This window comes from Macrotis lagotis, chromosome 4 (genome assembly GCF_037893015.1).
Source record: "Macrotis lagotis isolate mMagLag1 chromosome 4, bilby.v1.9.chrom.fasta, whole genome shotgun sequence".
In the NCBI taxonomy this organism is placed as follows: domain Eukaryota; kingdom Metazoa; phylum Chordata; class Mammalia; order Peramelemorphia; family Peramelidae; genus Macrotis; species Macrotis lagotis.
In genome coordinates this window covers 113087458-113115147 of record NC_133661.1, presented here as the reverse complement: position 1 = coordinate 113115147, position 27690 = coordinate 113087458, and the positions used below count along the sequence as shown (strand labels likewise).

At 53.9% G+C, this 27690-nt stretch overlaps 2 protein-coding genes across 5 annotated transcripts; one reads left to right on the top strand and one right to left on the bottom strand.

The window, feature by feature from the left end:
- The first annotated feature begins 265 nt into the window (after positions 1-265).
- Positions 266-9457, top strand: NFKB2 (nuclear factor kappa B subunit 2). 3 transcript variants are annotated; one of them, XM_074233831.1, is made up of 22 exons: positions 267-495; positions 903-981; positions 1195-1235; positions 1403-1501; positions 1607-1758; positions 2314-2420; positions 3379-3537; positions 3647-3751; positions 3958-4043; positions 4127-4265; positions 4378-4500; positions 4814-5029; positions 5184-5325; positions 5605-5719; positions 5812-6019; positions 6218-6387; positions 7120-7222; positions 7360-7511; positions 7602-7671; positions 7760-7932; positions 8018-8129; positions 8343-9456. In XM_074233831.1, the coding sequence occupies exons 1-22, from the start codon at positions 475-477 to the stop codon at positions 8459-8461; spliced, it is 2691 nt and encodes an 896-aa protein (XP_074089932.1). In that variant the 5' UTR covers positions 267-474; the 3' UTR covers positions 8462-9456. The 3 variants fall into 3 exon arrangements, with proteins under 3 accessions (XP_074089930.1, XP_074089932.1, XP_074089931.1); XM_074233830.1 differs by having other exon boundaries at positions 1102-1235; XM_074233829.1 differs by having other exon boundaries at positions 266-495; positions 903-1235; positions 8343-9457.
- PSD (pleckstrin and Sec7 domain containing) lies at positions 7990-27212 on the bottom strand. 2 transcript variants are annotated; one of them, XM_074233828.1, is made up of 17 exons: positions 26763-27212; positions 24256-25018; positions 23919-24021; positions 22589-22937; positions 21604-22047; positions 20201-20395; positions 19839-19919; positions 19316-19401; positions 18839-18897; positions 18611-18700; positions 15938-15981; positions 11708-11898; positions 11435-11505; positions 11056-11213; positions 10752-10896; positions 10373-10522; positions 7990-9810 (listed from the first exon to the last, which is right to left on the bottom strand). In XM_074233828.1, exons 2-17 carry the CDS (start codon positions 24919-24921, stop codon positions 9577-9579), a joined length of 3066 nt encoding a protein of 1021 aa, XP_074089929.1. In that variant the 5' UTR covers positions 24922-25018; positions 26763-27212; the 3' UTR covers positions 7990-9576. The 2 variants fall into 2 exon arrangements, with proteins under 2 accessions (XP_074089929.1, XP_074089928.1); XM_074233827.1 differs by having other exon boundaries at positions 7991-9810; positions 19289-19401.
- Between the last annotated feature and the right edge of the window lie 478 nt (positions 27213-27690).

The window sequence follows — 27690 nt, the reverse complement described above, 5'->3', positions numbered from 1 at the left end:
GGCCCTGCGCCGGGGCCGGGGCCGGGGCCGGGGCCGGGGCCGGAGCGCGGCGGGCAGGCGGGCCGGGGCCGGGGCCGGGGCCGGGGCCGGGCGCAGCGCGGCGGGCAGGCGGGCAGGCGGGCAGGCGGGCAGGCGGGCAGGCGGGCAGGAGGGCGGGCGGGCCGGCGCCAGGGTCCCGCCTCCCTCCCGGGCCGCCGCCGCGTCACTTCCAGCCCCGCCCCGCCCCGCCCTGGTATTTTCGGGACTTTCCTGAGCCTCTAACTTTCCTGCCCTCGCGCCCCCGCCCCCGCCCGCCCACAGCTCGCTGGCGCTCGCCCATTCCAGCCTGGCAGGAGCGCGACCCTCCGGCCCCCACCCTCGGGCGCCCCGCTGCTCCCCTGAGACCCGGCCTGGGGGCCCCGCACACCCGCCAGCCCAGGTGGGAGCCTCGGCGGCCACAGCGGCAGCAGGAGCTGGACAGCCCGGCTCTGAAACATGGACGGTTGCTTCGGCCCAGTGAGTGCTACTTTGTGTCTTCGTGGCCCTCCTGAGCGCCCCGCCTTTCCCCGGGACCCTGTAGGCCTCCGTCTGGCTGTCTGGCTGGCCATCCGGAGCCCTGTCTGTCTGGCTGATCCCCCAGACCCTGCCTTTCAGCGCCCCCTCCCCTCCCCACACAGTCCGGCTTGCTGGTCATCTCTCTATCCCAGCCGGGAGCAAAAGTTACTCCCCCCAACACCAGCTCTCTGGCTGACCCCGTGCCCCTCTTGCCTGGTGTGCACTCCTCTTTCATGCTGTTTAGCTCTCAGTTTGGGTGATTACTCCGAGTGGGGGGAGGGGAAGGGGAAAGGGGGAAGGGGAGGGGAGGGGAGGGGATGGATGGTTTGTGGGAGTGCTCACCTCTCATTATTTCTGTCCAACTCCAGGGGCTTGATGGCATCGATTACGATGATTTCCAATTCAATTCCCCAGTGGTAGATCGAAGAGAACCCCCAGAAGAGACAGGTCAGTATGTCTTGGCTGCTACTCCCTTTCCTTTTTTCTCTCATTTCCCAAGGACTCTTCATCCCCTTTATCTCCCACTACTCAGTTCCCACTCCTGCCATCCAGTTGTTTGTTCTTCAGGCAGTAGAAATATAGGACCTTCTGCCAGAATTGGGGTGGGTCTGAAAGGGGATCTCAAGAACCCTGGCCCAGACATTCCCCCTCCATCCCCAGGCGAGGGACCCTACCTGGTCATCGTGGAGCAGCCCAAGCAGGTGAGGGCAGGAAGGGGCACCAGGGAAGCTAAGGGGCTTTGCCTTCCTCCAGTTTCAGGAGTGGGTGGGAGTGTTCATTAGTGCTTAAAATCATCACTGTGGTTAGAGGGGTGGTCAGTACAGATGGAGGGCATCCCTCCTAATTGTAGCTCTTTTCTGATCCTCAGCGGGGCTTCAGATTTCGCTATGGTTGTGAGGGTCCCTCCCACGGGGGGCTACCTGGAGCCTCCAGCGAAAAGGGTCGTAAAACATATCCAACTGTAAAGGTGAGCAGAAGAGAAGGCCAGGGGGACTGGGGAAGAGAGACAGGGAGCCTGGAAGGGAGGTGACTGTACATCTGTGATGAACATCCCTCCACCCATCCTCCCCAGATCTGCAACTACGTGGGACTAGCCAAGATTGAAGTGGACCTGGTCACTCACAGCGATCCACCCCGTGCCCATGCCCACAGCCTGGTTGGGAAGCAGTGTACAGAGTTGGGGGTTTGCGTGGTATCTGTGGGACCCAAGGACATGACGGCTCAGTATGATGTCCCCATCCCTATTTCCATCCCCAAGGCCATTCCCAGCCCTGAGTTACTCAGAGCCTGGCAATACTTCTGCCCCCTCCCCTCCAGTCCCATGGTTATTGAACCCTTTTTCATACACTTAATTCTTATGTTTGCTTGGACTGGAGTGAGGGAGCAGGAAACAGAAGAGGAGGCAAAATAGAAGCAAGCTTTGATTTGGAAGAATAGTCTACAGAGAAAGGGGCACGGGGGAAGACTGGGACCTGAACCTTGGTTGCTCTTGGCTTGGCCAAGAAGATGAGATTCACTCCTAGAAATGTAATGAAATTGGGCTCTGAGGGTGGAATGAGCTGCTTAGACTCATGGTTGTAGGATTTCAGAAGAGGCAAAGATCCCTGTAGGTTGGAGGAATCAAGGGAACTTGCTCAATGGAGGTAGCTATTGAGCTATTCATTAAAGGATGCAAAGGATTTGGATAAGTAGAAAAGAAGGAGGAAGATGTTTCCCACCCAAGACCATTTGAACTCCACCCTGTATCTGACTTTTTTTCTCATCCCTGACTCCTTGTAGGTTTAACAACCTGGGGGTCCTCCATGTGACCAAAAAGAACATGATGGAGATCATGATACAGAAGCTTCAGAATCAGAGACTCCGCTTTAAGCCCCAGGGCCTCACAGGTATGGGTACCCTGAGAAGGGGAATGTATGTCTGGGGCTATGGGTCAAGGAGAGAGACAGGAAAGGGGGGGGGGGCGGTATGATGAAGAGAGAGAAAAAAAGAGAGGAGATATGGAGATGGAGAAAGAGAAAGATGGAAAGAGATACCTTTGTGATATATGTAATCAAAGGGAGCTACCCCTTTCTTTTTAGAAAGATTATATTTATTTTTGAATTTTACGATTTTTCTCCTAATCTCACTTCCCTCCCCCCACAGAAGGCAGTCTGTTAGTCTTTACATTGTTTTCATGGTATATATTGATCTAAGTTGAATGTGTCGAGAGAGAAATCATATCCCTTACAGAAGAAACATTAAGTATGAGATATAGCAGAATTACATACTAACAAGTTTTTTTTTTAGAATTAAAAGTAATAGTCTTTGGTCTTTGTTCAAACTCCACGATTCTTTCTCTGGATACAGATAGTATTCTCCATCTCAGATAGCCCAAAATTGTGCCTGATTGTTGCTAACGGAATGAGCAAGTCCATTAAGATTAACTCCCATGTTACTGTTAGGTTATACAATATTTTTCAGGTTCTACTCATCTTGCTCAGCATCGAACTATCCTCTTGATCTCTATAATTTTTCCTTATGACATTAGGATTGCATCACTCACTTTTATGTACTTTTATGGACCTTCCATTGCCTCACATATTTCCCTGGTAAACCTAGATCCCAAAGATATGTCATTCTCCCTCCAAATTGGGAAAATATCCATATTTTTAATTTAAAATTTTAATTTAAATTTAATTTAAAAATATTAGTTTCTCAGCCTCCAAAAAAGTGTGTGTGTGGGAGAGAGAGAGAGAGAGAGAGAAGAGGAGAGAACATGGGAGGGCACACAAGGGACCTGAAGACAGAAGGGTCAGACAAAGGGTTGGGATCAACTGGATCCACATGCACCTCTACCCACCACAGAGGCTGAACGGCGTGAGCTGGAGCAGGAAGCCAAAGAACTAAAGAAAGTGATGGACCTAAGCATTGTCCGGCTTCGTTTCTCTGCCTTCCTCAGGGCCAGTGATGGCTCCTTCTCCCTCCCCCTCCCACCAGTGATCTCCCAGCCCATCCATGACAGCAGTGAGTGACCAGAGAAAAATTAAGGGCAGTGTGGGGGATATGGAGCAGAGACCAGAGGCAAAGCTGGGAGACCTGAGGGTTTGATGAGGTGATCATTTGTTCCCCATAGAATCTCCTGGGGCCTCAAACCTGAAGATCTCACGAATGGACAAGACAGCAGGATCTGTTCGGGGTGGGGATGAAGTTTATCTTCTCTGTGACAAGGTGCAGAAAGGTGAGACCAGAGCCAGAATTGGGGACACCCAGCAAAAAGGAAGATGCTGAGAGCCCAAACTGAGCCCCAGAAATGCTGGGGGTCTGGACTTGAAGCTTAGACAGGGCTGTAGGGGAAGAGGGACAAAGGGACAAAGGCCAGGGCTGGAAGCTGTGTTCAGAATAGAAGTTCTTTCTTCTCACCACCCTCCCTATATGCCCCCATAGATGACATTGAAGTACGGTTCTATGAGGATGATGAGAATGGCTGGCAGGCCTTTGGAGATTTCTCTCCCACAGATGTTCACAAACAGGTACCCAGACTAGGTGAACATATGGAGAAGGGGTAGCAAGGGGTGACTAGAACGTGCTGAGAGTCAGTGTCTCCCTCCCCTAGTATGCCATTGTTTTCCGGACACCCCCTTACCACAAGATGAAGATTGAGCGTCCAGTGACTGTCTTCTTGCAACTAAAGAGGAAACGAGGAGGGGATGTTTCTGACTCCAAACAATTCACCTATTACCCTATGGTAGAAGGTAGGACCCAGGAAGGGGTTAAGGAACAGAGGCTGCTTTGGGGTGGGGGGAGGGGGAATGTTAGGGCTTCAGAAAGTCACAGTGGCCCTGATCTCACCCCCTTCACCCCCAGACAAGGAGGAAGTTCAACGAAAGAGGAGGAAGGCCCTACCTGCCTTTTCCCACCACTTTGGAGATGGCTCCCACATGGGTGGGGCTGGAGGGGGTTCAGCAGGTTATGGAAACGGAGGAGGAGGTGAGAACGACAGGAGGATTCTGGGGACTTTTTAGTCCTAGAAGGGAGGGGCTGGAGGGGTCTGGTGGGCTCTTTCCCTTTCTTCATACACTGGGCCCTAAAAGGCTCCTGGTTTCAGGTATGTGAAAGAAGATGGGGAGGGAGCCATCCTGTGGCCATTTTCCCACTTCTCATAACTATCTCTGAGACCATCCATCTTGCTACTGACCATTCCTCCCCAAGTTCCCCCCACCCAGCCTCTCCCCTCCATGGTCCATCCCCTCTGATTGCCCATCACCCCACTCACTGCCCACAATCTTCCTCCTCTCCCCAGGTGGTGGTCTCAGCTTCTTTCCCACCTCCTCCCTGAACTACGGCCTTTACTCTCCCGGAGCTGCCCCAGTGGGCAGTTATTCCGGGGGAACAGGAGTTCAGATGTCTGGAGAGAGTGAGCCCATGGCTGATGGTGAGGGAGAAAAGCAGACACACCCTGATTCCCCTGGCCGTCCCCCACCCCATGGGCCTCAGGCCCTAAGGATGCTACGAGAAGGTACAGCTCTTCCTTCCCCACCACACACACTCAGGAGGAGGGGGAGATGTAAAGGGTCAGAAACTCAGATTTAACATTGTGGAGGGCCGGATGGGCATGGTGCTGAGCTTCTGTTTCTGTAACCTTATCCACCTTCCCTTTTCTTCCCAACTAGCCCGGCAATATAACCTGCGTATGTTTGGGCTTGCCCAACGCAGTGCCCGAGCCTTACTGGACTATGGAGCTTCAGCTGATGCCCGAGCTCTTCTGGCTGGGCAGTGCCACCTGCTGAGGGCCCAGGATGAGAATGGAGACACGTATGAACCAGAGCAGACAGGGGAAGGGCAGCATAGACATTGATGTTGGGCTAGGGATGAGGAGGAGGTGGATTAGGACAAGGTTGGGAGGTTGGAGATTGGAGATTGGATTTTAGGAACAAGCAGCCATATGGGACTTGGGTGGGCTGAGACTGGACTTAAGAACAGTGGTCAAGGGCAGGTACAGGGTGATGGGTGGCACAGTCTCATTCAGAGCAAGATTGCAGTTAGCCTAGGCTCTGGATCCAAATCCTCCAAGTCCCTCACTCCATTCACCAGGCCTCTACACTTGGCCATCATTCACGGGCAGACAAGTGTCATTGAGCAGATGGCTCATGTCATCTTCCGAGTCCCCCACCTTGGCATCGTCAACCTCACCAACCACTTGCAGCAGGTACAACCAGCACTGGGCAAGGAAGATTGGTGAGTGACCAAGCACTTTTCCTACAACAGGAGGTGGGCCCTAACTTACTCTTCTGCTCCTAGACACCCCTTCACCTGGCCGTGATCACAGGGCAGAGCCAAGTGGTCAGCTTCCTCCTGGACATGGGTGCCGACCCAACCCTGCTGGACCGGCATGGAGATTCTGCCCTCCATCTGGCCCTGCGTGCAGGCAATCCTGGCCTCCTTCGGGCCCTGCTGTGCCATGCAGGGCCTGCTCTTCCCCAGTTGCTGCTCATGCCTGATTATGAAGGTGAGGGCCCCACCAAGGAACATTGGTATAGGATGGAGAGCATGCTGGTGGGGAAAAGATGGATGAAACACAGTAACTGGTGGGAGGGAGAGGAGAAGGGTCTGTGTGCCACTTGGGGTTAGGGGCTGGGGCTCACCATGCCACACTCCCTTCTGGGGCCCATCCTGGATTCAGATTCTAAGCCATGCCCATCTACAGGCCTCTATCCGGTACACCTGGCAGTGCGTGCCCATAGCTCAGAGTGCCTGGACCTGCTGGTGGGCAGTGGTGCTGATGTGGAGCTGGCAGAACGGCAAGGTGGGCGCACGGCCTTACACCTAGCCACGGAGTCAGAGGAGCTGGGGCTTGTCAGCCACCTCATCACCAAGGTCAGTCAATGACTTCTGATGACTTCTCTACCTGGCTTTCACTAAGCACTATAGGTACCCAGAAAGGCTGCCTTCATGGAACTGGTGTTCTAACGGGGGGGGGGGGGAACAGATACACTAGAGGTGACCCCTGAGGGAAGGGCCCACCTGAAATGGGGGGGAGACTTCTTGTACAAGGTAGGATTTGTAGGAAGCAAGGAAGGAAAACTAGGAAGAGGCAGAGCTTTCTAGGCATAGGGACGGCCAGAGAAAACCCAGAGCATCTTGTATGACCAGTGTCATTGGATAGCAGTGTGGCAGGCAAGCAAAAGGTGAGAAGGTAGGAAGGGGCTATTTACAAAAGTATTAAGAGTTTGGAGTTAAAGAACCTCCGTTCAAATCCCACAGTTACTTCCTACCTAGGGAATCTCAGGCAAATCACTTGAAGCATAAGTAGTAGAGTAAATAAAATAGCTGGGTTAGGAGTCAGGAAGACCTGAGTTCTAATCTTGCCTCATATATTTGCTATGTGACCTTGGATAAGTCCCTTAATCTCTTTCTCAGTGTACTCATCTGTAAAACAGGAATAATAAAAGGACCCACTTTAAAGGTTATGAGCATCAAATAAGATATAAAGCAGTCCATGTAAATGGCAGTCATTATTATTGATCCTTACATGTAAAATGAGGAGCTTGGAATGAACATTCTCCATGGTTCCTTTTAGTCCTCATGTATGGTTCTTCCCTTTGCCAGCTTGGTGCCAATGTGAATGCTCAAACTTTTGCTGGAAACACACCCTTGCACCTAGCAGCTGGGCTGGGCTCCCCCACCCTCACCCGCCTGCTGCTCAGGGCTGGTGAGTACCCTTGACCCCACAGCCCTAGAAACTGTTCTTGGCCAGTTTCTCCCTTATTTCCCTCTTTAATACTGACTTTTCCCTGGTGGGCCTTGAGGACACACAAATGATGATGTCCTGATGATGCCTCTCTGCAGGAGCGGATGTACAGGCTGAGAATGAAGAGCCCCTCTACCCACTGCCCTCCCCACCAAATTCAGGCAGCGATTCAGAGTCAGATGGGGCTGAGGAAAGAAACGGAAGGCAATACCGTGGTCATACACCCCTGGATCTCACCCGCAGTGCTAAGGTACACCCTGCGAGGGCAGAGATGTTTGAGGGACAGGCAGCCGGGTGAGGGAAGCCCAGTGGCATTTCTGACACACCCTCCCCATTCTAGGTTAGAACTCTTCTGCTGAAGGCTGCTCAGGAGACCACAGAGCCACCACTGACTCCCCCAAGTCCCACAGGTAAGCCCTTTCTCCTTGCCCTCCCCACCTCCTTCACCCTGAGAGCCATGTGACAACTGGTCACTGTTACTGTGTCTTTCTCCTTCAGGTCCTGGCTTGTCCCTGGGGGCTGCCACCTTGCAGGGCCTGGAGCGGTTGTTGGACAGACCAGGGGGTGGGGGAGATTGGGCTGAACTGGCGGAAAGATTGGGCCTGCGCAGCCTGGTGGATACATATCGCACCACAGCCTCCCCAAGTGGCAGCCTCATTCGGAGCTACCAGGTCAGTGTGGGGGCCCCAGGACCAGAGCCCACCCCTCCCAACCCCTTCTTGATTCCATCCCCAAATTCCTTTGCCTCTCGCGCAGCTGGCTGGAGGAGATTTGGCAGGTCTGCTGGATGCCCTGGCAGCCATGGGCCTGGATGAGGGCGTGCGGCTACTCCAGGGAGCAGAGCCCAGGGACAAACTTCCGAGCACAGGTAAGGAGCAAAACAGGGAATGGGCAGAGGAGTCAAAGCCGGAGAGGTCTGGGGGGGACTCTAGGGGTCACTGGCCCTCAACTGATATAAGGTCTGGTCTCAGGTGTAGCACTGAGATGGTCTGTCTATGGGGTTCTATGTCCCACTGTGGTCTGAGTTGGCTTTGGAGAAGGAACTAGACCTCGATCCCTCTTTCCTGTTTCCCCTCCCCAGAGGTAAAAGAAGACAGTGCCTATGGCAGCCAGTCAGTGGAGGAGGAGGAGAAAATGAGCATGGTACCCACGCCTCCTGGGGAACTCCCCCACAGGCAGCCCCAGGAGCAGGTGCACTGATGCCAACCACACCCACAGTACGGGCAAAGTTTTGTCCAGCCCCGGGCCCGGCCCTGGAGGCACCTGCTGTACAGATACCCTTCCCTGCGCCCGAGCCCTTATTTAATGTCCTGATTGGTTCTTTGGTTCTGAGGAATAAAGGTCTGTGGAGGCTGGGGACCCAACCCCCCATCCTAGAACATGGCCTCCCATCTCTGTTCTCAGCCCCCACCTCAGGGATCATGTGGCATATCAGCTCCACAGAGGCTCTGCCATATGGACATGGGAAAGAGTCAGGAGGTATTCGGGGGCTCCAGAGCAGGTTTTAATTGCATCAGGGACTATACAGAGGGTGAGGTTGGGAGGGGCAAAGGTACCAGAAAAGGGACTTTGGGGATCACTGCCCCTCCTCTAGCACCCCTGCCAAAAGTCTTATGTACAGGGGGCATTGAGGCCCTGCCAGAAACTGCATTATCTGGGGGCCTTGTGTCCATCCCATCCCACTCCAGCTCTAGGATGAGAGAAAGGAAAAAGCCCTTGTGGGTAAGAGAGAGAGAGACAGACAGACACAGAGACAGAGAGAGAGAGAGACAGACAGAGAGAGAGAGAGAGAAAAAGGAAGTGGGGGGGGGAGAGAGAGAGAGACGGAGAGAGACAGAGAGGAGAGAGAGAGAGATCTGAGAAGAGAAAACCAGCTCGGCCTACAGCTGAGGGCTCAGAGATAGGAAAACCTGAGGACTTCAGGTCTCCCCTACCCCTGGGGATGCCCACCATCCCCCCAGGACAAGGCCCGAGACAGGGGGGATTGCTGGTGTCTGGGAGAGGGGTCCAGAAGGCCCAAATAGAAAGCAGGAAAGTGGGGCCCCCCAGCAGATGCCCTCCCCCCCAAAAAATGTCATTGAAAGGTCCCTCCCTCAACCCTCCCACCACTGAATAAGAAAAAGTGCAAAATGGTATCACAAAATGGGGAGCCTGGTGGATGGCCCCAGCCCCTGGGGCTTAGTTTGGGCAGTGTCCACGGTGCCTTCGGGGCCCCGCGTCCCGCGCAGTCAGGCCCTGGCTGGGGCAGGGTCAGAGGTCATGCAGGTGGCCGGCTGGCAGTTGCTGTCCCCTCCCTCCTGGCCCCTACCCACGGGTCAGGGTTTCTGCCGCCCACTGCCCCCTGCCCGGGGTTCAGGACCAGAGCGGTGTGGCCTGGTGTGTGGAGGTGGCTCCGGCTGCTGAGTGGGGTTGGAGCAGGACTCTGGGAGCCCATCCTCAATGACCCCTGGCACAGCCTGGCACAACACAGCCTCCACGGCCTCAAGCTCCTCACTGCCCGCCTTCATCTTGGCCCGTAGCAATGCTGCATAGGTGCCATAGCGAGATTTCTAAGAGAGGAATAGAGAGAACCAGTCCTTAGCTCTCCCTCCTCCAGGAGTTGTTCTCATGACCAGTTCCCAAGTCCCAGTCTCCCCAAGGCTAGCTCTGGGTTGTGTCTGAGGGCCCAGGGTTGAGGCCATTCAGAAGACCCGTGGGTCATCTCATCATTCAAGTGACTGGTCATGGCAAGGGCTTGGGAAGGTCTAAAGAGCAGGAGCCACCCATTGTTTTGGGGAACTAGGGGTTGGGCAAAAGTCTCAAAAATATTTCATAGAGGCCATTCAAGACCATCCCCCATCTTACTCATGAGGAAACTGAAGCAGAGTCCAAATTTACCGAAGTCTACATATAGCTCCTAAGTAACTGAAGTGAGACTTGAACCCCTTATCCTCCTAAAGTCCTCACAACCCTGCCCCCGGGGTTGGCTCTGCTCCCCAGCAGATGCTCAATAACTCTTCACTGAATTGACCTGAGAGGGTTGGGGTGGAGGAGTTGGGCTGTGGGAAGGCCTGGGTCTGAGGGACTCTTTGAAGGAAATGAGAGTCCCTGAAGGGTTCGGGCTCTCCATACCTCAAATTCCAAGTAGGCCTCTTTCTGCCGCTGTTCCTCAGCCTCCTTGCTCTTCCCTTTCCTGTCCGGCTGATGTTGGTTCGCTCTGTGCTCTCGAAGCTCGGACACCATGGCCCTGAGTTTGGCCTCGTGCGTCCTCACCTGCTCCTCCTGCCCAGGATGGGGAAGGAGCACAGGTCTCTAGGGACCTCCACACGCTCCCAACAGCCCTTAGGCCCAAGGGGGCAGCCTACATTCTAGAAGATTCTAGAATTTTGAGCTGGATGGGGTTTAGCAGATATCGAGTCCTAAAGCCCTTCTCTGGGGAAAGGAAGAGACCCTGCCCAGCCCTGGGATCTGATCCAGTCCTCTCTTCTCCAAGGGGAGGAGAGGGCCTTACCTGGGAGAGGCGGGTGGCGGAGCTGGGCAGCAGGGGGCGACTGAATTTCTTCTGAGAACTGATGGCCGCTGGAAAGGGGGGGGCAGAGAACATGGCAGCCACAACATTGATGCGGGTGATCCAGGAATGCATCTGCTCCGAGCTCCTGGGGGAGGGGTGGGGACAGGTCTCTAAGGCCTGGTATGAGCCTCCCCTCCCCACTTTCCAAGCCAGGGGCTGCCCTGACTTGGGGAAAGGACTCCAGACCTGCCTGGGTGTGGGGGCTCTAGCCTGGAGGTGCCTGGGCCTAGGGCTTGTGACTCACTGTGCCTGGAAGAGGAAAACCCGCCAGTCTGCCGTGCGCAGGTAGAACACATGAGGCCGCTTGCTGTAGTCGCTGGCCCGGGTGGCCAGGGCATGGTGGATGCTGATGGCGTTCTTCAGTTCTTCCTCCACCAGAGCCGTGCCAGGCTGGTACTCCTCCTGCCAATGCAGACAGCCATACTCAGGCCTGCCCCGGCCCTCGCCCCATCCTCCTCCAAGGACTCATTCTCTAGGCATATCTTGCCTTCTCATTCTATATTGGAAGCACACATCTATTCTTGAGAGCAAGACTCAGGGACCATATGGATGCACTGAGATACCCCAACCAGCCTAGCCCTTCCCCTGCCCTCCACTCCCCTGGTCCCCCCATTCCCTGGCACCTTCTGCAGGTAGAGGATCATCCCCTTCAGAATGCCATGGAAAGCCTTCCAGCCACGCTTCCCCCGGGGTGCTAGGGAGAGGGTTAGGAAGGACAAATTCACAGATACAACCATGGAAGAGAGAGTACCACCACCAACCCACCCTGTGCCCCTCATTCAGCTCAACTGGCTGAAATCTAGAAAAAGACCCACGGTGGACTCAAGTGCTCCCCTCCCAGTGTTCTTCCCCCTCCTCACCATGGGGTACCACCCAGGCCTCTCCCCTCAACATACTCTTCCTGCAGTCAGGGTCCGCATGCACCTTGCGAACCAGGGGGCCATGTTTGTAAATGGCAGCACCAGGCTCTGGGGACAGGTCCAGGAAAGGGCTGGAGCCAGCACCACTGCCACCACTGACTCGCTTGATGACTTTAGGGTTGGGGTCAGCCAATTCTGATAGGGATCGGCGGAGCTCCTCTTCATCACTGCAAGATGATTGGCTCAGTCTGGGAAATGTCTCTCTGGGACACTCCACCACCCTTCAGCCTCCATGATTTCCTCCCAGCTTCAATTATGAATTCTCTCTCTCATTATGACCTTTAGCCAAAGCTTCTCCCTTAAATCTGAAGACGGGGCTGAGTCTTCCTCATTAAACTTGAAACCTTTAAAACCTTAATACTTCTAGAACAAAGCTTACTGACACTACTCAAGAAATATCGATTAGGGGCAGCTAGGTGGTGCAGTGGGTAGAGCACTGGCCCTGGAGTCAGGCGGACCTGAGTTCAAATCCGGCCTCAGACACTTAATAATTACCTAGTTGTGTGGCCTTGGGCAAGCCACTTAACCCCATTTGCCTTGCAAAAAAAACCTAACAAAAAAAATATTGATTGACTAAATCAATGACTTGGCTATTGCAAAAGCCTCCTTGTGGATTCCCTAGCTCCAGTTTTCCCCCCAAACCATCTTCACAAATTGATTGATTTGTCTTTAAACAGCTTGCATCATGTCACTCTTCTATTCAAGAACATTCTATGGCTTTCTAGTACTTATTATATCAAGTCCAAACTTCTCTGATATTTGAAGTCCTCTACCAGCTGACCAGCCCAGTTCATACGCAACATGCCAATTATCATCTCCCTGATGTCCACACTGAAGAATTTGGGAACCGCCATGAAATCTCCTACTCATCTCCTCACCCCTCACCCATTACTTCCACGATGGAAAGAGAAATGCTAAGCGATACTGAGATTCAGTTACATTCACTGAGGGTCCAGTGATTCCAGATACTGTGCATCCTCACTACTATAGGGACCTTTTTTTGATGATGCATGAGCAGAAGGGAGGGGGAAGAAAAGGACAGGCCCAGACTCTTTGTATCCCCTCTAACTGATTAGCTAAGCTGTCAGTGAGCATTAATTCAGTCAGCAATAGCAATTAAAATGATTAAATCCACAGCTCTGCCAGCCAATGACAACATAGGAAGACTAGAGAATTCCAGACAGGACTTCCTCTTTATCCTCCTCCCCCTTTTCTTCTCCTTCTTCTCATCAGAGAAGGAAGCAATAAAGGAAGAAATAATCTGACATATGGCAATTTCCAACTGGGGTCCAGAGCCATCAATCAGCAAGAGACACTAGGGGCAGCCAGAAGGAAAAAGAGTAGTGGTCTCTTGTCCCTTATGCACCCCTAACTGCATGTTGGTCCCATTATTCGAAATTCTTTCACTTTGATCCCTTTCCTTTTTTCTCTTTATACCTGCTCTCCCTTCTCTCTGAAGGCAAACCCTTCTCCAGGTATCCAAAAGTAATATATCTTTCAAGAGAAAGTTCAAAAATTCCCCTCTGGGAATACTAAGAAAACTCACAGTCACCCTGGTTTACAGGCTCATAGGTGCTGACTGCATGTAACTGAGCTAATTCAATTAGTTTGTTCTTTATTAAATTCATTGTTTCCCTCAATAAATATTTACTTAATATTAATTATGTGCAGGTTAAGGGAGTTCAAAGAAGTAGGAAGCACAATTTAAACAAGACTAATATAAAATCAGAGAAACATGATAAAGAGAAAGTGACTGCTGCCATCTAGACCAAATCAGGGAAGACTTAAGTGGCAGGGTATCATTTTGGTTGAATTTTTTTTTTAAGCAGATAGATGGGAGGGATGGTGTTCCAGAGCAAGAGTATCAGTACAGAATTGAAAAAGACAGGATCTTGCCAGATAATTTGGCTATAATAAAGGTGGGAGATAAAATTGGAAAGACAGATTAGGGTCAGATTAGGCAGAACTTTGAATGCTGAGATAAATAAGACTATCCTACTAAGGAGAGTGGGGAAATACTGAATGTTTTTGAATACAGGAATGTGAGTACATGATCAAAGCAAGCTATGCTTTAGGACAGTATGGCAGGGATTTGTGAGCTGGATTTCAAGAGGAAGAGTTTAAGAAACCAGTTAGGAAGTGTTAAAATAATCTACAATAATCTTGGTGAGAGTTCTGTGAATTACTAGGGTGATAGCAGTAGAAATTAAAGGAGGGAACAAGTAGGTCTAAGAGATAGTCATGCCTGTTTGGATAAAGTATCAAGGAAGAGGGAGGAGTCAAAGAAGACTGAGGTTTTGAGCCTGAATAATTTAGAGAATTGTGGCACCATCAACAGAAATAAGGAAGTCAGGATAGAAACTGAAGCTGCTTTTTTAGGGGGGGTTGGAAAATGTTGAGTTTGGTTTTGAAAATATTGAATTTTAGCCACTTGTAGGACCTCTGCATCATGCCCTCTGTTTGACTATAAACTCCTTGAAGGCAGGAATTCTATTTTATTTCATCATTTCTAGCTAGCAGTTAGAAATGTACATTTGAGTTGAACAGGAAATTGAGGCTGGAGATGTGTATTTGGGAATTAATGGATTGAAGACACAGGAATATATGAGATCACCAGGGGATAGAGTAAAGAGAGAAGTGGACCAAGGAACTGTAAAAGGAGGAGGAGGAAAGAGCCAGTGAAGGTGGCAAAGGAATGATTAGAAAGGCAGGGAGAGAAACAAGCCATGTGGGATCTCAGAAGCCAAAGGAGAAGAAAATACAAAAATAATTTAGGACAGTCAACAGTGCCATTGAAACACTCACATCTACAAACACAGAGAGAGAGGAAGAGATCATCAGATTAGGCAATAAAGGGTAGGAAAAGGTACTTTTAGTTGACTATCGGAAATGGAGGGCAAATTATAGTGAATAGGAAGTGAGATTAGTAAATTCAGACCACTCCTTTTAGAAATTTGAAAGCAAAAATGGAAGGGGGGACAATAAATTGAGGATGTAGTAGTGTTAGGGGAATTGTTTAGTTTTGTTTTTTAGAATCGAGGAGACCTGAACATATTGCAGGCAAAAGCAAGGAAGTAAAGCAGAAAAGATTCATTCATTCAGTAACCATTTATTAATTAGGCACCTACTACTGTGCTAGTCAGTGGGTATTACAAAGTCAAAACCAAAACCAGTTCTTGTCCCCCTGAGAAGTGTATTACTCCAAAGGACTGAAGATTAAAGAGCAATAGGTACTGAAAGTGGCAGAGAAGCAGACAGGCTCACTTCCTAATGACTAGAAGTCTGCAGATGTGGACTAGGCTGCCTCCAGAGGAAGTACCTTCTCCCCCCACATCCCAACTTAAAGGATTTCAAGTGAAGAAGTCTGGATGTGTGCTTTGTTGGGGCTGTTTGGGGGGGGGGGATTCCTGTGCAAGCAAAGCCTGGATTAGATGGCCTTGGACTCTGGGATACCTTTCAATTAAGATGTGATGATTCTAAAGGAAAATCCATAATGTTGCAAAGTCCCCAAAGGAATGGGGGGGAGTGGGATCAAGAACACATGATTAACTTGGAAAGAGATGGAATCAGATTCCTCTAAGGCAGGAGCTTTGAGGTGTAGATGTAGGAAGCTGAGGGAGCTCAGGAGCTCGGTCTTCCCAGCTAACTGTGGGGGAACATTTCCTTCAAGAGTAGGAACCATATTGTAAGAAAGCTGGTATCAGTAGAGACTGGATGGTTAATCAACTGAAAGGACTGAACACGTCCAATTCCTTCTAATGCTGGGGACCTATCTCCTTCCTCAGTAAGACCTTCCTCCCAAGATCATGGAAGAGCATATGGGGGGAGGGGAGATACACACACACACACACACACACACACACACACACACACACACACACATTAACTACTCAATTGCCCCAACACTGCTCTTTAGACTTATCTCAGCACCCTTGTGGGACCCTGTCCTCTTTAATCCTTTCACAAAGCCCCAATGGTCCCCCATTCTGTCTTCCCCAAGCCCTCCCATTTTTGGACTGGGAACCTCCCCCCTCTCCTTCCTCCAGAAAACCTCCACGGATGCTGTCATAACAGACCAGAGATGAGAGGCAGAGCCCGGCCTGCTTAGCACCAAAGAAGGAAGAGAGGCGCTGAAGAGGGTGAAGGCGCCCATCTCCCAGCTCCCCAATCCGGCGCTCCCCCAACCTCTTCTCCCCAGGAACTCACATGGCCCACTGAAGCTTCTCGTTCTTGATGGAACTGTAGAGAGCCTGGGGGAGGGGGAGAGAGAAGGTTCAGAGCAAGCGCGGGCCGAGGCTACTGAGTCTGGCCAGACCCGACGCCGCCGCCGCCGCCGCCGCCGCCTCCGTGAGGACCCCGGGCCTCGGAGCTAATGGGGGGGAGGGCTAGGTAGTCGCGTCTTTTCCAGACCCTGACACCCCCATTAAAGGACGCAGAACGCGAATGAGGCTCAGTCGGGCGACAGCACCCTGGGAAGGACCCCTGAACCCCGTCCCCGACCCCCCAAGGGCGAGTCCCGGGCTCGGCCGGAGTCGCACACACATCCGAGGGCTTAAGCGACGCCTGCTAAGCCGGGCGGCCCTGCCCGCCGCAGAAGTGCCCGGGCACGGGGCTCGGAGCCGGGCCGCCCGGGGGTCCTGCCTCGCGGCGGGCGGGGCTCCGGCGTGCAGGGGGCGCCCCGCGCGCCCCGCGCCTTACCGTCTTCTTCTTCCTGCGGCTCTGCAGGCGGCTGACCACCAGGTCCGTGTAGAGCACGGGCTTGAGGCTGCGCGAGCGCTGGGGCCAGCCGTAGCAGAAGGTCTCGGCCCCGCGCGAGTTGCGCCCGTAGCGCACGGAGCACAGCGAGCGCGAGCGCAGCCGCCCGGCGCTGCTGTGGATGCTGTTGACGCCGATCATGCTGCCCCCCGGCCCCCCGCCTCAGCGGCGCCCCCGGCCCCCCGCCGCCGCCGCCGCCGCCGCCGCCATCCCCCGCCCCCCGAGCCCGCGCCCGCGCCCGGGGCCCCCCGGGCCCCGCGCCCCCTCCCCGCGGGCCGCGCGCCCCCGGCCCCTCCTGGCCCCCAGGCCGGCCCGAGGCGCGGCAGAGCTTGGCGAGGCGCCCGCGAGGGAGCGGAGAGGCGGCGGAGCGGCGGCCGCGGCGGCGGCGCTCTCGGCTCTGCAGCAAAGAGGGAGGCGGCGGGGAGGGGGAGGCGGCGGGGGAGGGGAGGGGAGGAGCGGCCCAGGCGGGGGGGGGGCGCTCAAGGGGGGCTGCGCCAAGAGCGCCGCGAGAGACGGGGAGGGGAGGAGCGGGGCCGGGCAGGGGCGACGGGCGAGGGGCGGAGGATGCCCGGCCCGGAGCCGCCAGGGCGCGGGCCGGGGGGGCGGCCCGCGCTGCCGCACACGGGGACGGGGTGCGTTTGACGACCGAAGGGACCCCCCCCGCTTTGGAGGAGCGCGGCCGAGACTCCGGGCGGCACGGGCACCCCCGGGCCGGGGGCGCAGACGGATCTGCCCCTCTCACGGACACGCCCCCTGCTCGCACCCAGGCCCGAGCCTCTGCGGCAGGTGTGCGGCCGCGCGTCCGGGCGGGGCCGGGCCACAAGTGTCTGCGTCTCAGGTGTGGGGTCTGCGCCGAGGGGACCCTGCCCCCGCAGCTCGGGGTTCGCCAGCCTTCGGCTCCCGCCGGCAGCCCGGGGCACAAAGAAGAGTCCCGGGACGGGGGTCGGGGGGAAGGAGGAAGGGAGACGGGGAGATGGGCGCCCCTCTCTGCAGTCTGCGCCTCCTCTTCCTCCTCCTCCTCCTCCTCCTCCTCCTCCTCTTCCTCCTCCTCCTCCTCCTCCTTCTCCCCCTTGTTCTGACCTGACCAGAGTAGGGGGGGCGGCTAGGTGGCGCGGTGGATAGAGCACCGGCCTTGGAGTCCGGAGCACCTGAGTTCAAATCCGGCCTCGGACGCTTAATAATTACCTAGCCGTGTGGCCTTGGGCAAGCCACTTAACCCCATTGCCTTGCAAAAAAACTTAAAAAAAAAAAAACAACTACCATGGTGGGGGGGAAACACTAGCCTGAAAGTCAGGAGACCAAGTACAGGTCTCTTGGCTCTTTCTCACATTTAACTCCCTCTTTTGCTCTTGTTCTGCTCAAAGTGGAACATGCTACAGATGACAAAACTTAGGGCTGGGAAGTCAGAAGATTGGGGTTTTGGTCCTGGCTCTATCACTGTCTCACTTCTGTGGCCTTTGGACAGGTCACTTCCTTCCTCGCCTACAAAATAAGGGGATTTCACTGGGTGACTTTTTTCGGTCCCTTTTCCAGTTCTGACATCCTATGGTTCCACAGACAGCATCATTCTAGGGGCCCAAAGCGTTTGTACTCCCTTCCCCCCAATCCCCTGTCCTCCTCCAAGAATACAAAGATTGGATACAGGGAAGGGCAAACAATAAAGGGCAGGGAGTGTTCGACAGTCTATAGGAAGCCTTTGTGGGGGAAGGGGGTTGCATCACTGCAAGATGCCACTTCCCTCCCCCTCCTCGTCACTAGTGACTCTCAGAGAGCTTTGCATAGACAGACTGCACGGTTAGGACACATAAGCACAAACCTCGAACAGACTCCCAGGCCTCCGGCTTAGCATTTGCGTGACTAGTGGGGGGGAGGAGCTCAGGGACTGAGTCACAAGAGCATAGACTCCAAGTAGAGTCAGAAAGTACACAACCCCTCCTTTTCCCCTTCCACCATCCCTCCCCTGCCACTGTGTGTGTGTCTGTGTCTGTGTCTATGTGTAGTTAGAGTCCTCAGGTTAGTATCAGATGTGAACCAGCTCCCTTCCCAGATGTGATCCAGCCACCTCCTACAAAATGCAGCCCCCCATTTTTCTCTCCAGATGGTAGCCCAACTCTTCCCCCATACCTTGAGCAATTCCCTGGGGAAGTCACTCCCCTGATTGAGGCCCTCTAGGTTTCCAATGAAGTCCCCACATGTCATTCTTTTCCCAATGTTCTAAAAGATAGAGAGGGGATGACATAGAGAAGCTCATGAGCTTGTGGGTAAATCAGCCCAGTCCTCTTCCCTATGCCCCTCCCTATCCCCACAGCACCCTGAGCCAGGCAGTTACTGAACCCCCAAGCCTCCACTCACGTGGCCGTGAAGATCCGTGTTCAGCAGCATGAGAGCACAGGTTAGAGTGTGGGCTCCATCTGGGGAAGTGGGGAGCTAGTCAGCATAGCCCCCTGCTGGGTCACTCCCAGCCTCACTTTTGGTTTTCTATTCCCCCATACCCCAGGGTGGAGTAAAACCTGACTCAAGGAACAGACACTAAGTTAAATGATTAGAACTGCAAGATGACTAAATGTGCAGATAAGCTTTCAACATTACAAAAGTGTGAATGTTCCACTAAAGTTACACAGATCACCCCCCCCCACAAGATAGGTCAGTACTTGCATGCATGAGTTCAGGATGTCTACATACAAGTGTCCATTTACACCCAGATTCCTAAGTGACTGCACCCTCTGAACAGTCTCTGGGTCTGTGGTTGTGAGAACAGGGCCCATTCCCCACCCCCACCCCCAAGTGCCCTAGTCCCCTCACCCTCAGAAGACAGGGCCCCAGGGTTACATTGATGGTAGCGCTGGGAGAAATGAGCCAGGACCCTTTCCCGCTCCTGGGTCTCCCCCATCAGAGCCAGCTCCTTCAGAAACACCCTGGAGAGAAGGACACCCAGGAAGAGATAGGCATCATCACCAGCATGGAACCTCATTGCAACCCCCTGGTTTCCAACCCATAACTGAACCCCCATGCTACCATGAATGGCAGAGGAAAGCCCTGGGGAGGGGGGAGATAGGATGTAACCTACTGCCCTGGGTGGAGGTAGAGCTGAGACCCAGACACTTAAACACTGTTCAGTCTGGTTTTTATCTGGCATCTTGGGGCTGGATCCAGCTAGCACATGATGTATGTATTAGGATGGAGTATCCTCTTCTGGATCTAGCAGTTGCTTTTTTTTTTGCAAGGCAATGGAGTTAAGTGACTTGCCCAAGGTCACACAGCTAGGTAATCAGGTCCTCCTGACTCCAAAGCACTATCCATTGCACCACCTAGCTGTCCCCTAGTAGATGCTTTTAAGAGGAAAAGAACCCACCTGAGGGCCTGATCCAGACTCATTCCGGTGAAGACAAAGAATTTGAGGTATTCTCCAGCTACCAGTTTACTGAAGTCATTGCTGAGGGGACAAGGCAGAAGTGGAAGTTATACTGGGGGACAGGGAGAAGGAGACAGCCCTGTGGAATTTTGGAGCCACTCATACTGACCCAGTGGAACTGGTGCTTGGTCAAACAAGAAGAGAGGAGGAGGTTAGATCTGGGAACAACCCTGGGTCAAGGGCAGGGACTTTTTCAGGGACTAGGGAAGGCAAGGTGACACACTCAGGAGCCAAGACACACTCTCCCCCCATCCAGGGCCAGGACATATTCAAAGTTTAACCCTCCCTCCTCATGTCCATACTTTTTCCCCAAATGCCGGGCCACGTCAGCCTTCTTAAAGCCATCCAGATTGTAGAGACGCTTGGCTAGCCTCTGAGCAGCTTCCAGGTCAGCCTTCTGCCCATTAGACAAGGTATCAGTGCTACCCAGGGCCAGCTGCTCTGTGCTGTCCAACTCTGAGTCAGAATCCGACACCAGCTGGCTCAGAGGAGGGTCACTGCAGGAGAGTGATAACGGGGTTCAGAAGGGGCTGAGGAAGCAACCCTGAGTCACTTGGAGTCCTCCAAAAACCATCCTGGTCATCCCCTCCTATCTCCATCCCAGACAAATGGCAGGAAGGGGCTGTGTATTTTCTTCATTGACCTCCAATGTCTCAACTCTTCCCTGGAAGTTCTCTCTTAAATCTACCCCACTCCCCTAGCTCCATCTTCTAACTCTCAGAAATCTTGGGGCTGGAGTGGGCTGTTGGAGGCAGGCCAGCAGGGAAGAGAAAATGTGCTTTTCTAGGTCTTTGATCTTATCTATTCTTTCTCTTGTTCTAGGGTTAGAGGGTTGGGAAAATGGTGCTCTCCTAGCCTTCCCTTCTTTCTCCTCCCCTCTCCCATCTATCCCACCTCCCTGGGCCACCTGGCCCCAGAGACAGAAGCTGGAAACTCCTGGTTGCTAAGCAACATTGTCTCCCAGGCCACCCCCTCTTGTTGCCATAGAAACCATACTTGAAGGGTAGCTGGGGGCGGGGCAGAAGTCTTTTTCAGCAGAGGGCAACTTCCCTCCCTCCTCACCTCCCTGCTAAAAGAGGGTCTCACCAAGTACTTGAAGAAGAGGGGAAAGCTATGTGAAGCCCCCATCCCACCAGAGATTTACACACACACACACACAAAATTCCTAGTAGTAATGTCCCTCCTAGGTAAACAGGGTAGGGATTAGACTAGCCAGGAAAAAAAGACTTCTGGTAAGAAAGGTCATGAGGGGCTACAATGTGGTTATGAGAATGTAGGGTTGGGGTGTGAGTTTTGTCCTCATCCAAGGATGATTTTCTAGGGAATAGGGCTTCCAGAGGAATACACACACACACACACACACACACACACACATCTCTACGGCTTTATCTGTTCCTCCAGTCACAATCTCCATCCTCCCAGGAGCCCCAGGCATAGTGATGAGCTTTGCTGATTCCATGAGGACTAGGAAGGGGAGGGGAAAGTTATGAGATGGAGGAGGATGAAGGGGTTTTGTTAATTCCCATTCCCTAAAGCAGAGCCTTTTGTCCTAAGAAACCAAAATATACTACACCCCCAAGTGAGGAGGGAGAAATTGAATAACCTGTCTTTGCAAACCCCTCCATGTCCCCTTTTTGCACTACCCACAAAGATCTTTCCCTCCCTAGGATGATTTCTTAGGGGTGTTTGAAAATAAGGCACTCACCTGCCCATAGGCAAAGGTCCTAAACCAAAGCTGTCTTCAGAGTGACAAGGGCTAGGTGGAGCTCTGTCCTGAGTAGAACTGGCCCCTCTTCTAGCTGCCTCCTCCTCTTCCTCACGTTCTGTCCAGGGCCCATCAACAGCTGAGCTGGTCCCTGAGTCAGGTTCCAGTAGAGCTAATGGGGCTGGCAATTGGGGATCAAGCTGGGTGACCAGATGATTGGGGGGCAGTTCAAAGGTGAAAAAGGGACTCTGAGTAGGGCCTGGTGAGGCTAGGGCCTCCAGGGAGGCCAGGCTGGTGTAGGATGTGCCTTTGGCCCTGTGTGATTCTAGGATGGCTTCAAAGATGCAGCTGAAGGAGTCTGGACCATCTGCAGATGGGCTGGAGCCTGGCAGGAAGGGCAGTGGGGACTTGAGGGGCCCACAGGGACTCATCATAGCCATCAGCCTAGGTAGTGAATAAATCCAGGGAGAATGAGAAGTCAGAGCTGGTCCAAAGGCCCCACAGCTCTACTCTACTCCCCCCCAATTTAAAAAAGAACAGGGACTAGTTTCTCTCCTATTGTTTCTTTTAAGTTGCCCCAGGTCACACTGGCACAGGCTTCCTTAGCCCTTAAAAAAAAATCTTTTCTTCCAAACCAGGTCTCCCAAGCTAGTGTCACCCTGCCCATATTTATTCCCCTCCCCCCTTCTCCCTTCCCTGCTAATCTCACTCTCTAAGATCCTCTCCCCTCCCTTCTCCATTCTATTTTTGTCATCTTCTTAGGAAAGGAGATGAGATCTCAGAAGGGACCCTGGGGCCAGGAAAAAGGGGTTCCCCCCCACCTCCATATGCTATCTACCCTTCCCAAGGTCTTTTCCTGGTCAGCCCCCAGTTCTGCCTCATCTGGCCTTCTACAACAGAACAATCACTACTGCATTCTCCCTCATCCTCACCCCACCCCAAGACCCAATCCTCTGCCCTTGGCCCCCAACCCTGGCCTGCTCACTGGGCCCCTTCGGAGGCCTCGAACACCTCGTCGTCCACTTCCTCCTCAGCTTCTTCCTCCTCACTGGCACTGTCCAGGCTGGGGACTGGCCGAGGGGCAGGCTGGAGGACCCTGGATGTACCCAGGGGCTCGGAGCTGGGTTGGCTCTCAATAGCTGAGTCAGCCTCCTCACGCTCAGCCAGAACCTCATCAATGTCTGTCTCTCGGTAGCACCGAAGGGGCACTGCATCTAGGTCGGTTTCTGAATATTTAGTCACCCGTCCTGTGGTCACCTCTGAGCTATGACCCAGTCCCTCCCTGGGGACTCTCACTGATGCCTGCTCCCACTCTCGATCCTGAGGCTGTGAACCTGAAGCACAGATCAAAGGAAGAGAGAGGTCAGTTGAGGTCATTCTGGCTCTCCTGCCTCCAGGAAGCGCAGTTCTTCCCTTTGCCCCTCTATCCTGCATCTCACTACCATCACCATCACCATCATCATGGGCCAGAAGTTTTGGCTTTTGTTTTTCCATGTCTGAGCTCCATCCTTCCATTCTAAGTTCAGCTTAGCATCCTTGGACAGGCCTGAGATCCAAGCAGAACCAGCCTTTCCTTCTCTGGACCTTATGATATCCACTCTTAACTTGTTCAACCTTAGATGGGGTAGGCTGTGCAAAAGAAGACCGTTGTATTTCTTCCTGCTAGCCCCCCTGCCTTCAGGCAGGACCATCAGACCTCTTTTAAACCATTGCCTCCCTCCTTAAGGTGCTGAGTTCAATCATAAAATATTACACATGGGAAGAATGAGGACTGAAGAAGTATCCCCCTGCAGTGGGGACTCCCACTATGGATGGAGAGAGAACAATAGTCTCTCCTGAGCCCTCTCTATCCTAAAGAAAGTATGATACAGCAGAAACATCATGGTTCAGAAAGCAGTCTGGGTTCCAAGACTCCCACCTTTGTCACTGATTACCTGTGGGAACTTGGGCAAATCACTTAACTTCCCTCATTTTCCTCAGCTGTAAAATAAGGGTCTAGACCATATGGTCTCTAAGGTTTCATTCTAGCTCTAGAACTATGATCCTGGAAACAAAAAAAAAATAGGTGCCTAATAAATGTTTATTGACCAACTAAGCCCTGGATTAAGAGGTGCTGACTCTTCTATACTGTAAAACTGGAACTTTGGGCAAGTTATTTAAACTTCTCTGGATCTGTTTTCTCAACTGTAAGAAATGGAACTAGATGACTTATAAGATGCTCTTTATTTCTAACTCTATGATCAGCCCTGAGCACTCTATTCAGAGTGGCTCTTTCCCCTGCTTCCCTTCTGTTTCAACCCAGTCCCCTTCATTACCTGAACTGGGGGGATCCAGAGAGCCAAAAAAGAATTCCCACTTGGCCCGGGCAATCCGCTGAGCATGAGCAGACACTTCCCGGGGAGAGGAGCAGCAGTCCCCCTGAGACAAGATGAGAGAGAAAAACATACACACATAGAGACAGAGAAACAGAGTAAAAGGTAGTTATAGTGATAATCCAATACACCAAGGCAGATCCATGGAGAGACTTGGAAAGAAAAGTGATCCAGTGGGGACACAAGGACAATGAGATTGCTCATGAGAGTAAGCTCAGACTTCTGGATCCAGGGGAAGGGGAAGAGGGGGAGGAATAGGAAAGGAACAGGGGTCACATACCTGCTTCTGACAATTAATGCCTGATCGTCCTCGGAGAAGAGTGGTCAGGTCCTCTGAAGGTCCACCCAGACCATTTGGGAGGGAGGAATAGAGGCTGTCTCCAACTGTGTTTGGCTGGGCTGGGGACCCAGGCAGGGGGCAGCATCGGGCAGTGAGGAGAACTGAGTTCCCCCCAGCAGGTAGTGGGTCTGAGGTGGAAGCCTCCAGTCGGAGCTTCCGGCCCAAGCCAGAACTGGAACCAGAACTAGGGGCTAGGGTTGTGGTGAGTCGCTGGGGTGGGGATGAAGTACCAGGAGAGGGAGACCCAAGGTCCAGGCTTCTACTGAGGCCTCCATTCACTGTTCTCACATTGGCCTTTTCCACAAAGCGGAAGATGACCACTGAACTTTGTGGGGGTCCAGCAGGTGAGAGGGGGCTCTGGGGAGCAGGCGTACACCGCAGTGGTGTACAGGGTGCCGTCACCCGTCCTAGTTCCCTGCTCCCACCCCCAGGCCCCACCACTCTTCGAACTAGGGAGCCCATGCTGCCATACATACCCAATTGGGCCCTCCCACCCCCCGGAGGACTCTCGGGCATAGGGCCCCCTGGAAGCCATCTTCGAGGACATCTAGGGGGTGAGATGGCACAGTCTCCTTCAGAGCAGAAGCGCATGGTTCCCTGGGCCATGCTGGGGGGAGGCCAGGGATTGAACTGGTCAGGCAGGGGAGGCCAGGAGGGTGAGGCCAGCAGTGGGGTTGGGGGAAGGCATGCTCCTCAAACAGGCCTAGAGGAGGAGGGAAAGACAAGGGTGAGTTGAAAGGAGGAACCTAAGAGAAGACAGTCAGTAATCCTTTCTGGTGGAGACTCACTAAACACCCATTTGAATTTCTTCCTTCTACCCTCCCCCACAAGTAAGATGGAGATCCACCCATCCCAAACAGATCTACAAGCCAGAGAGAAATTCAAGAAGCCCTAGACTCAGGGCTTCTGCCCCATGCAAAGGCCCCCCATAAACAATTGGTCTGGGTGGGGAAGTAAGAATGAAGGGGGGAATAGAAGCTATTTCAGGAGACATGTGGGCCTGAGCTCTAGGTGTCCCCATGGCAACCAGGAGCAACTCATTGGGGTAGGGGGGACTGGGATGGTCTGGGAAGGGGAGATGGCTTTTAATTCAGGGCCCTGAATTGAGTCGTTTCTGGGTCCTGCTGAGGAGGATACAGAGAAGTGGGAGTGGGGGTGGGAAGGGAGGAGGTTACCCAAGGACAGGCAGGAAGAAAAGAACTTGGGTGGTGAGGGGAAGAGGGGTCTGAATAAAGAAGCACACACATAGATTAGCACATTGGCACACACAGTCACCACTGCTCCCCACCTCCCCAATCCCTTGAATAGCTTTGGATTGAATGTACCTTAACACAGACAAGACTAGGCTGAGCACCTGATTCTGGTCCAGACATCTAGATGGCCCAGAGAATGGGGCAAAGGTCAGGGTGGACCTTGAGTGTCCTGACTGGTGAGGTGAGTGAGTGTGTGTGTCGTGTGTGTGTGTGTGTGTGTGTGTGTGTGTGTGTGTGTGTGTGTGTGTTTATTGGGGTGGGGGTTAGTCTTTGCCTGCTTCCCCTCCCCCTCCTCCTTCCCCTTCTCATCTTGTACTCCCCTGAGGTGAGGCTGCCTCCCACCCAATCACACATCCCAAACATACACCACACCATACACTCACCGCTGCTGCAGGCCAAGCAACCAGAGCAAGTCAGAGCGGGATGAGGCTTCCTGCTACCTTGCTGCTCCAGCATCTCCCTCCACCCTGAGCTGGTCCCGCCTCCCTCCCCTCCTTCCTCCAGCTCAGCTTCTGGCTCAGCTAATCCCCCCTCCACACACACACACACACACACACACACACACACACACACACACACAAATATACACACATGCACACACACATACCCTCCTAAGACCCAGGAGGAGGAGATTTAACCCCTCCTCCTCCACACACATAGGGGCATAGGGGGATTCTGAGGATCTGGGGGGCTTCTGCTGGGCTCTCAGCCGCATTCTTAGAGGACAGGGATAAAGCTTCTCCATTCCTTGAGAACCTGACCATACACTACACAATTCTTTGACATGCTACACAGGTCCTATCTAACGTGATATACGTGGTTCTCATGGATTACCCCTGTAGGCTGCACCCCTCCATAGTGGCAGGTGCATCCGGGCCATGCAAGCTGCCTAGGGCAGTCATTCATGCATCGCTGTAGGTTTCACATGTGCCAATACATGCCTGGCATGTGAGATGCGATATCAGTCCCGTAACACACAATGCAGGGGTTCTGCCGTGGGCCCTGCCAGCCTGTCACTCAGTCGCATGTGCCTACCGCACACCACATGCATGTCTAGTTGCACATTAGACACATGCACCGCCACACACTTCGGCGTCCTTGCTAGAAACCACGTACAGGACGACACGCCGCCTGGCATGCATTGACATGCTGTGCACTGGCCCTGTCTACACACCACATACATGTCCTACTTACACAGCACATGTGTGCACCCTGGACTGGCTCCCTGAGGCCACTTTTCCAATGAGCAGGAGGAGGATTCCCTCCGGGAATGGAGGGGAAATTGAGGCTGGGATCACCCCCTCCCCAAACTGTAGACCTGAGACTGGAACCCCGGAGTCCAGGATGACCAGAGAACACAGGGCGTCCCCCACACCTGAGCCCCTGAAGGCTCGGAAGCGGGGCAGAGACTAGAAGGCGGGAGGAACTTCCCGGAGGCCCCAGGAGGGATCTGGGGGGTCGGGGCAGGAGGGGGACGCCGGGCCTCAGGCTGGGAGGCAGGGGGCGGGAGGGGGCGACCCCGGGGGGTGACCTTGGTCTGTTTTAGGGGCGGGCGGCCCGGGTCGCCATAGTAACGCGCCGGGAGAGGGAAGGGGCTGCGGAGCGCGGGGCGAAGGGGGGTGCCACGGGGGCGCTCGGGGCTCACCGCGGGGAGGGGAGGGGGCTGCGCGGGTTCCGCGTGGTGCTGAAGGGGACAGCGCCCGGCGGGAGCCTCACTGCGCAGGCGTCCTGCCTGCCCCGAACAAAGGGGGGGCGGGGAGGAGGGGGATGGCGCGGGGGGCGGGGCCACGTGAAGGACGGCCACCTTGCCCCCCCCCAGCTCCCGCAGTCCCGGGCTCCCGGGCTCCTTCCAGCCCCGGCTCGGGTGCCGCCTCTCAGACCCCACACCCCACTCACTCAATGAGCAGCAAGCCCCCGCGAGGCGGGGAGAGCCACCCCTGGGGTCCCGCTGCGCCGGGCTGGTGGGCAGATCCTGGAAGCCCCTCCCCTTCACCTTACTCTAGCGCGTTTTTACCTCCCCATCGCCTCCGGGCCTGCTAGTCTATGGCTCCAGGGACAGGCGACCTGGCCGAGTCGTCTAGCTCAGAGCTGCTTCACACCTGTCCAGCGTCCTTCTTAGGAC

Bases quoted from the DNA above. Each gene is read 5' to 3' on its own strand.
- NFKB2 (XM_074233829.1), top strand. From the start codon at position 475: ATGGACGGTTGCTTCGGCCCA. The intron at 1,759-2,313 runs GTATGATGTCCC...GACTCCTTGTAG, and splicing joins CCCAAGGACATGACGGCTCA to GTTTAACAACCTGGGGGTCC. The intron at 5,720-5,811 runs GTACAACCAGCA...TTCTGCTCCTAG, and splicing joins TCACCAACCACTTGCAGCAG to ACACCCCTTCACCTGGCCGT.
- PSD (XM_074233827.1), bottom strand. From the start codon at position 24,921: ATGGCCCAGGGAACCATGCGCTTCTGCTCTGAAGGAGACTGTGCCATC. The intron at 18,701-18,838 runs GTGAGTGGAGGC...TCTATCTTTTAG, and splicing joins ACACGGATCTTCACGGCCAC to AACATTGGGAAAAGAATGAC. The intron at 10,523-10,751 runs GTAAGGCCCTCT...CATCCTGGGCAG, and splicing joins CCGCCACCCGCCTCTCCCAG to GAGGAGCAGGTGAGGACGCA.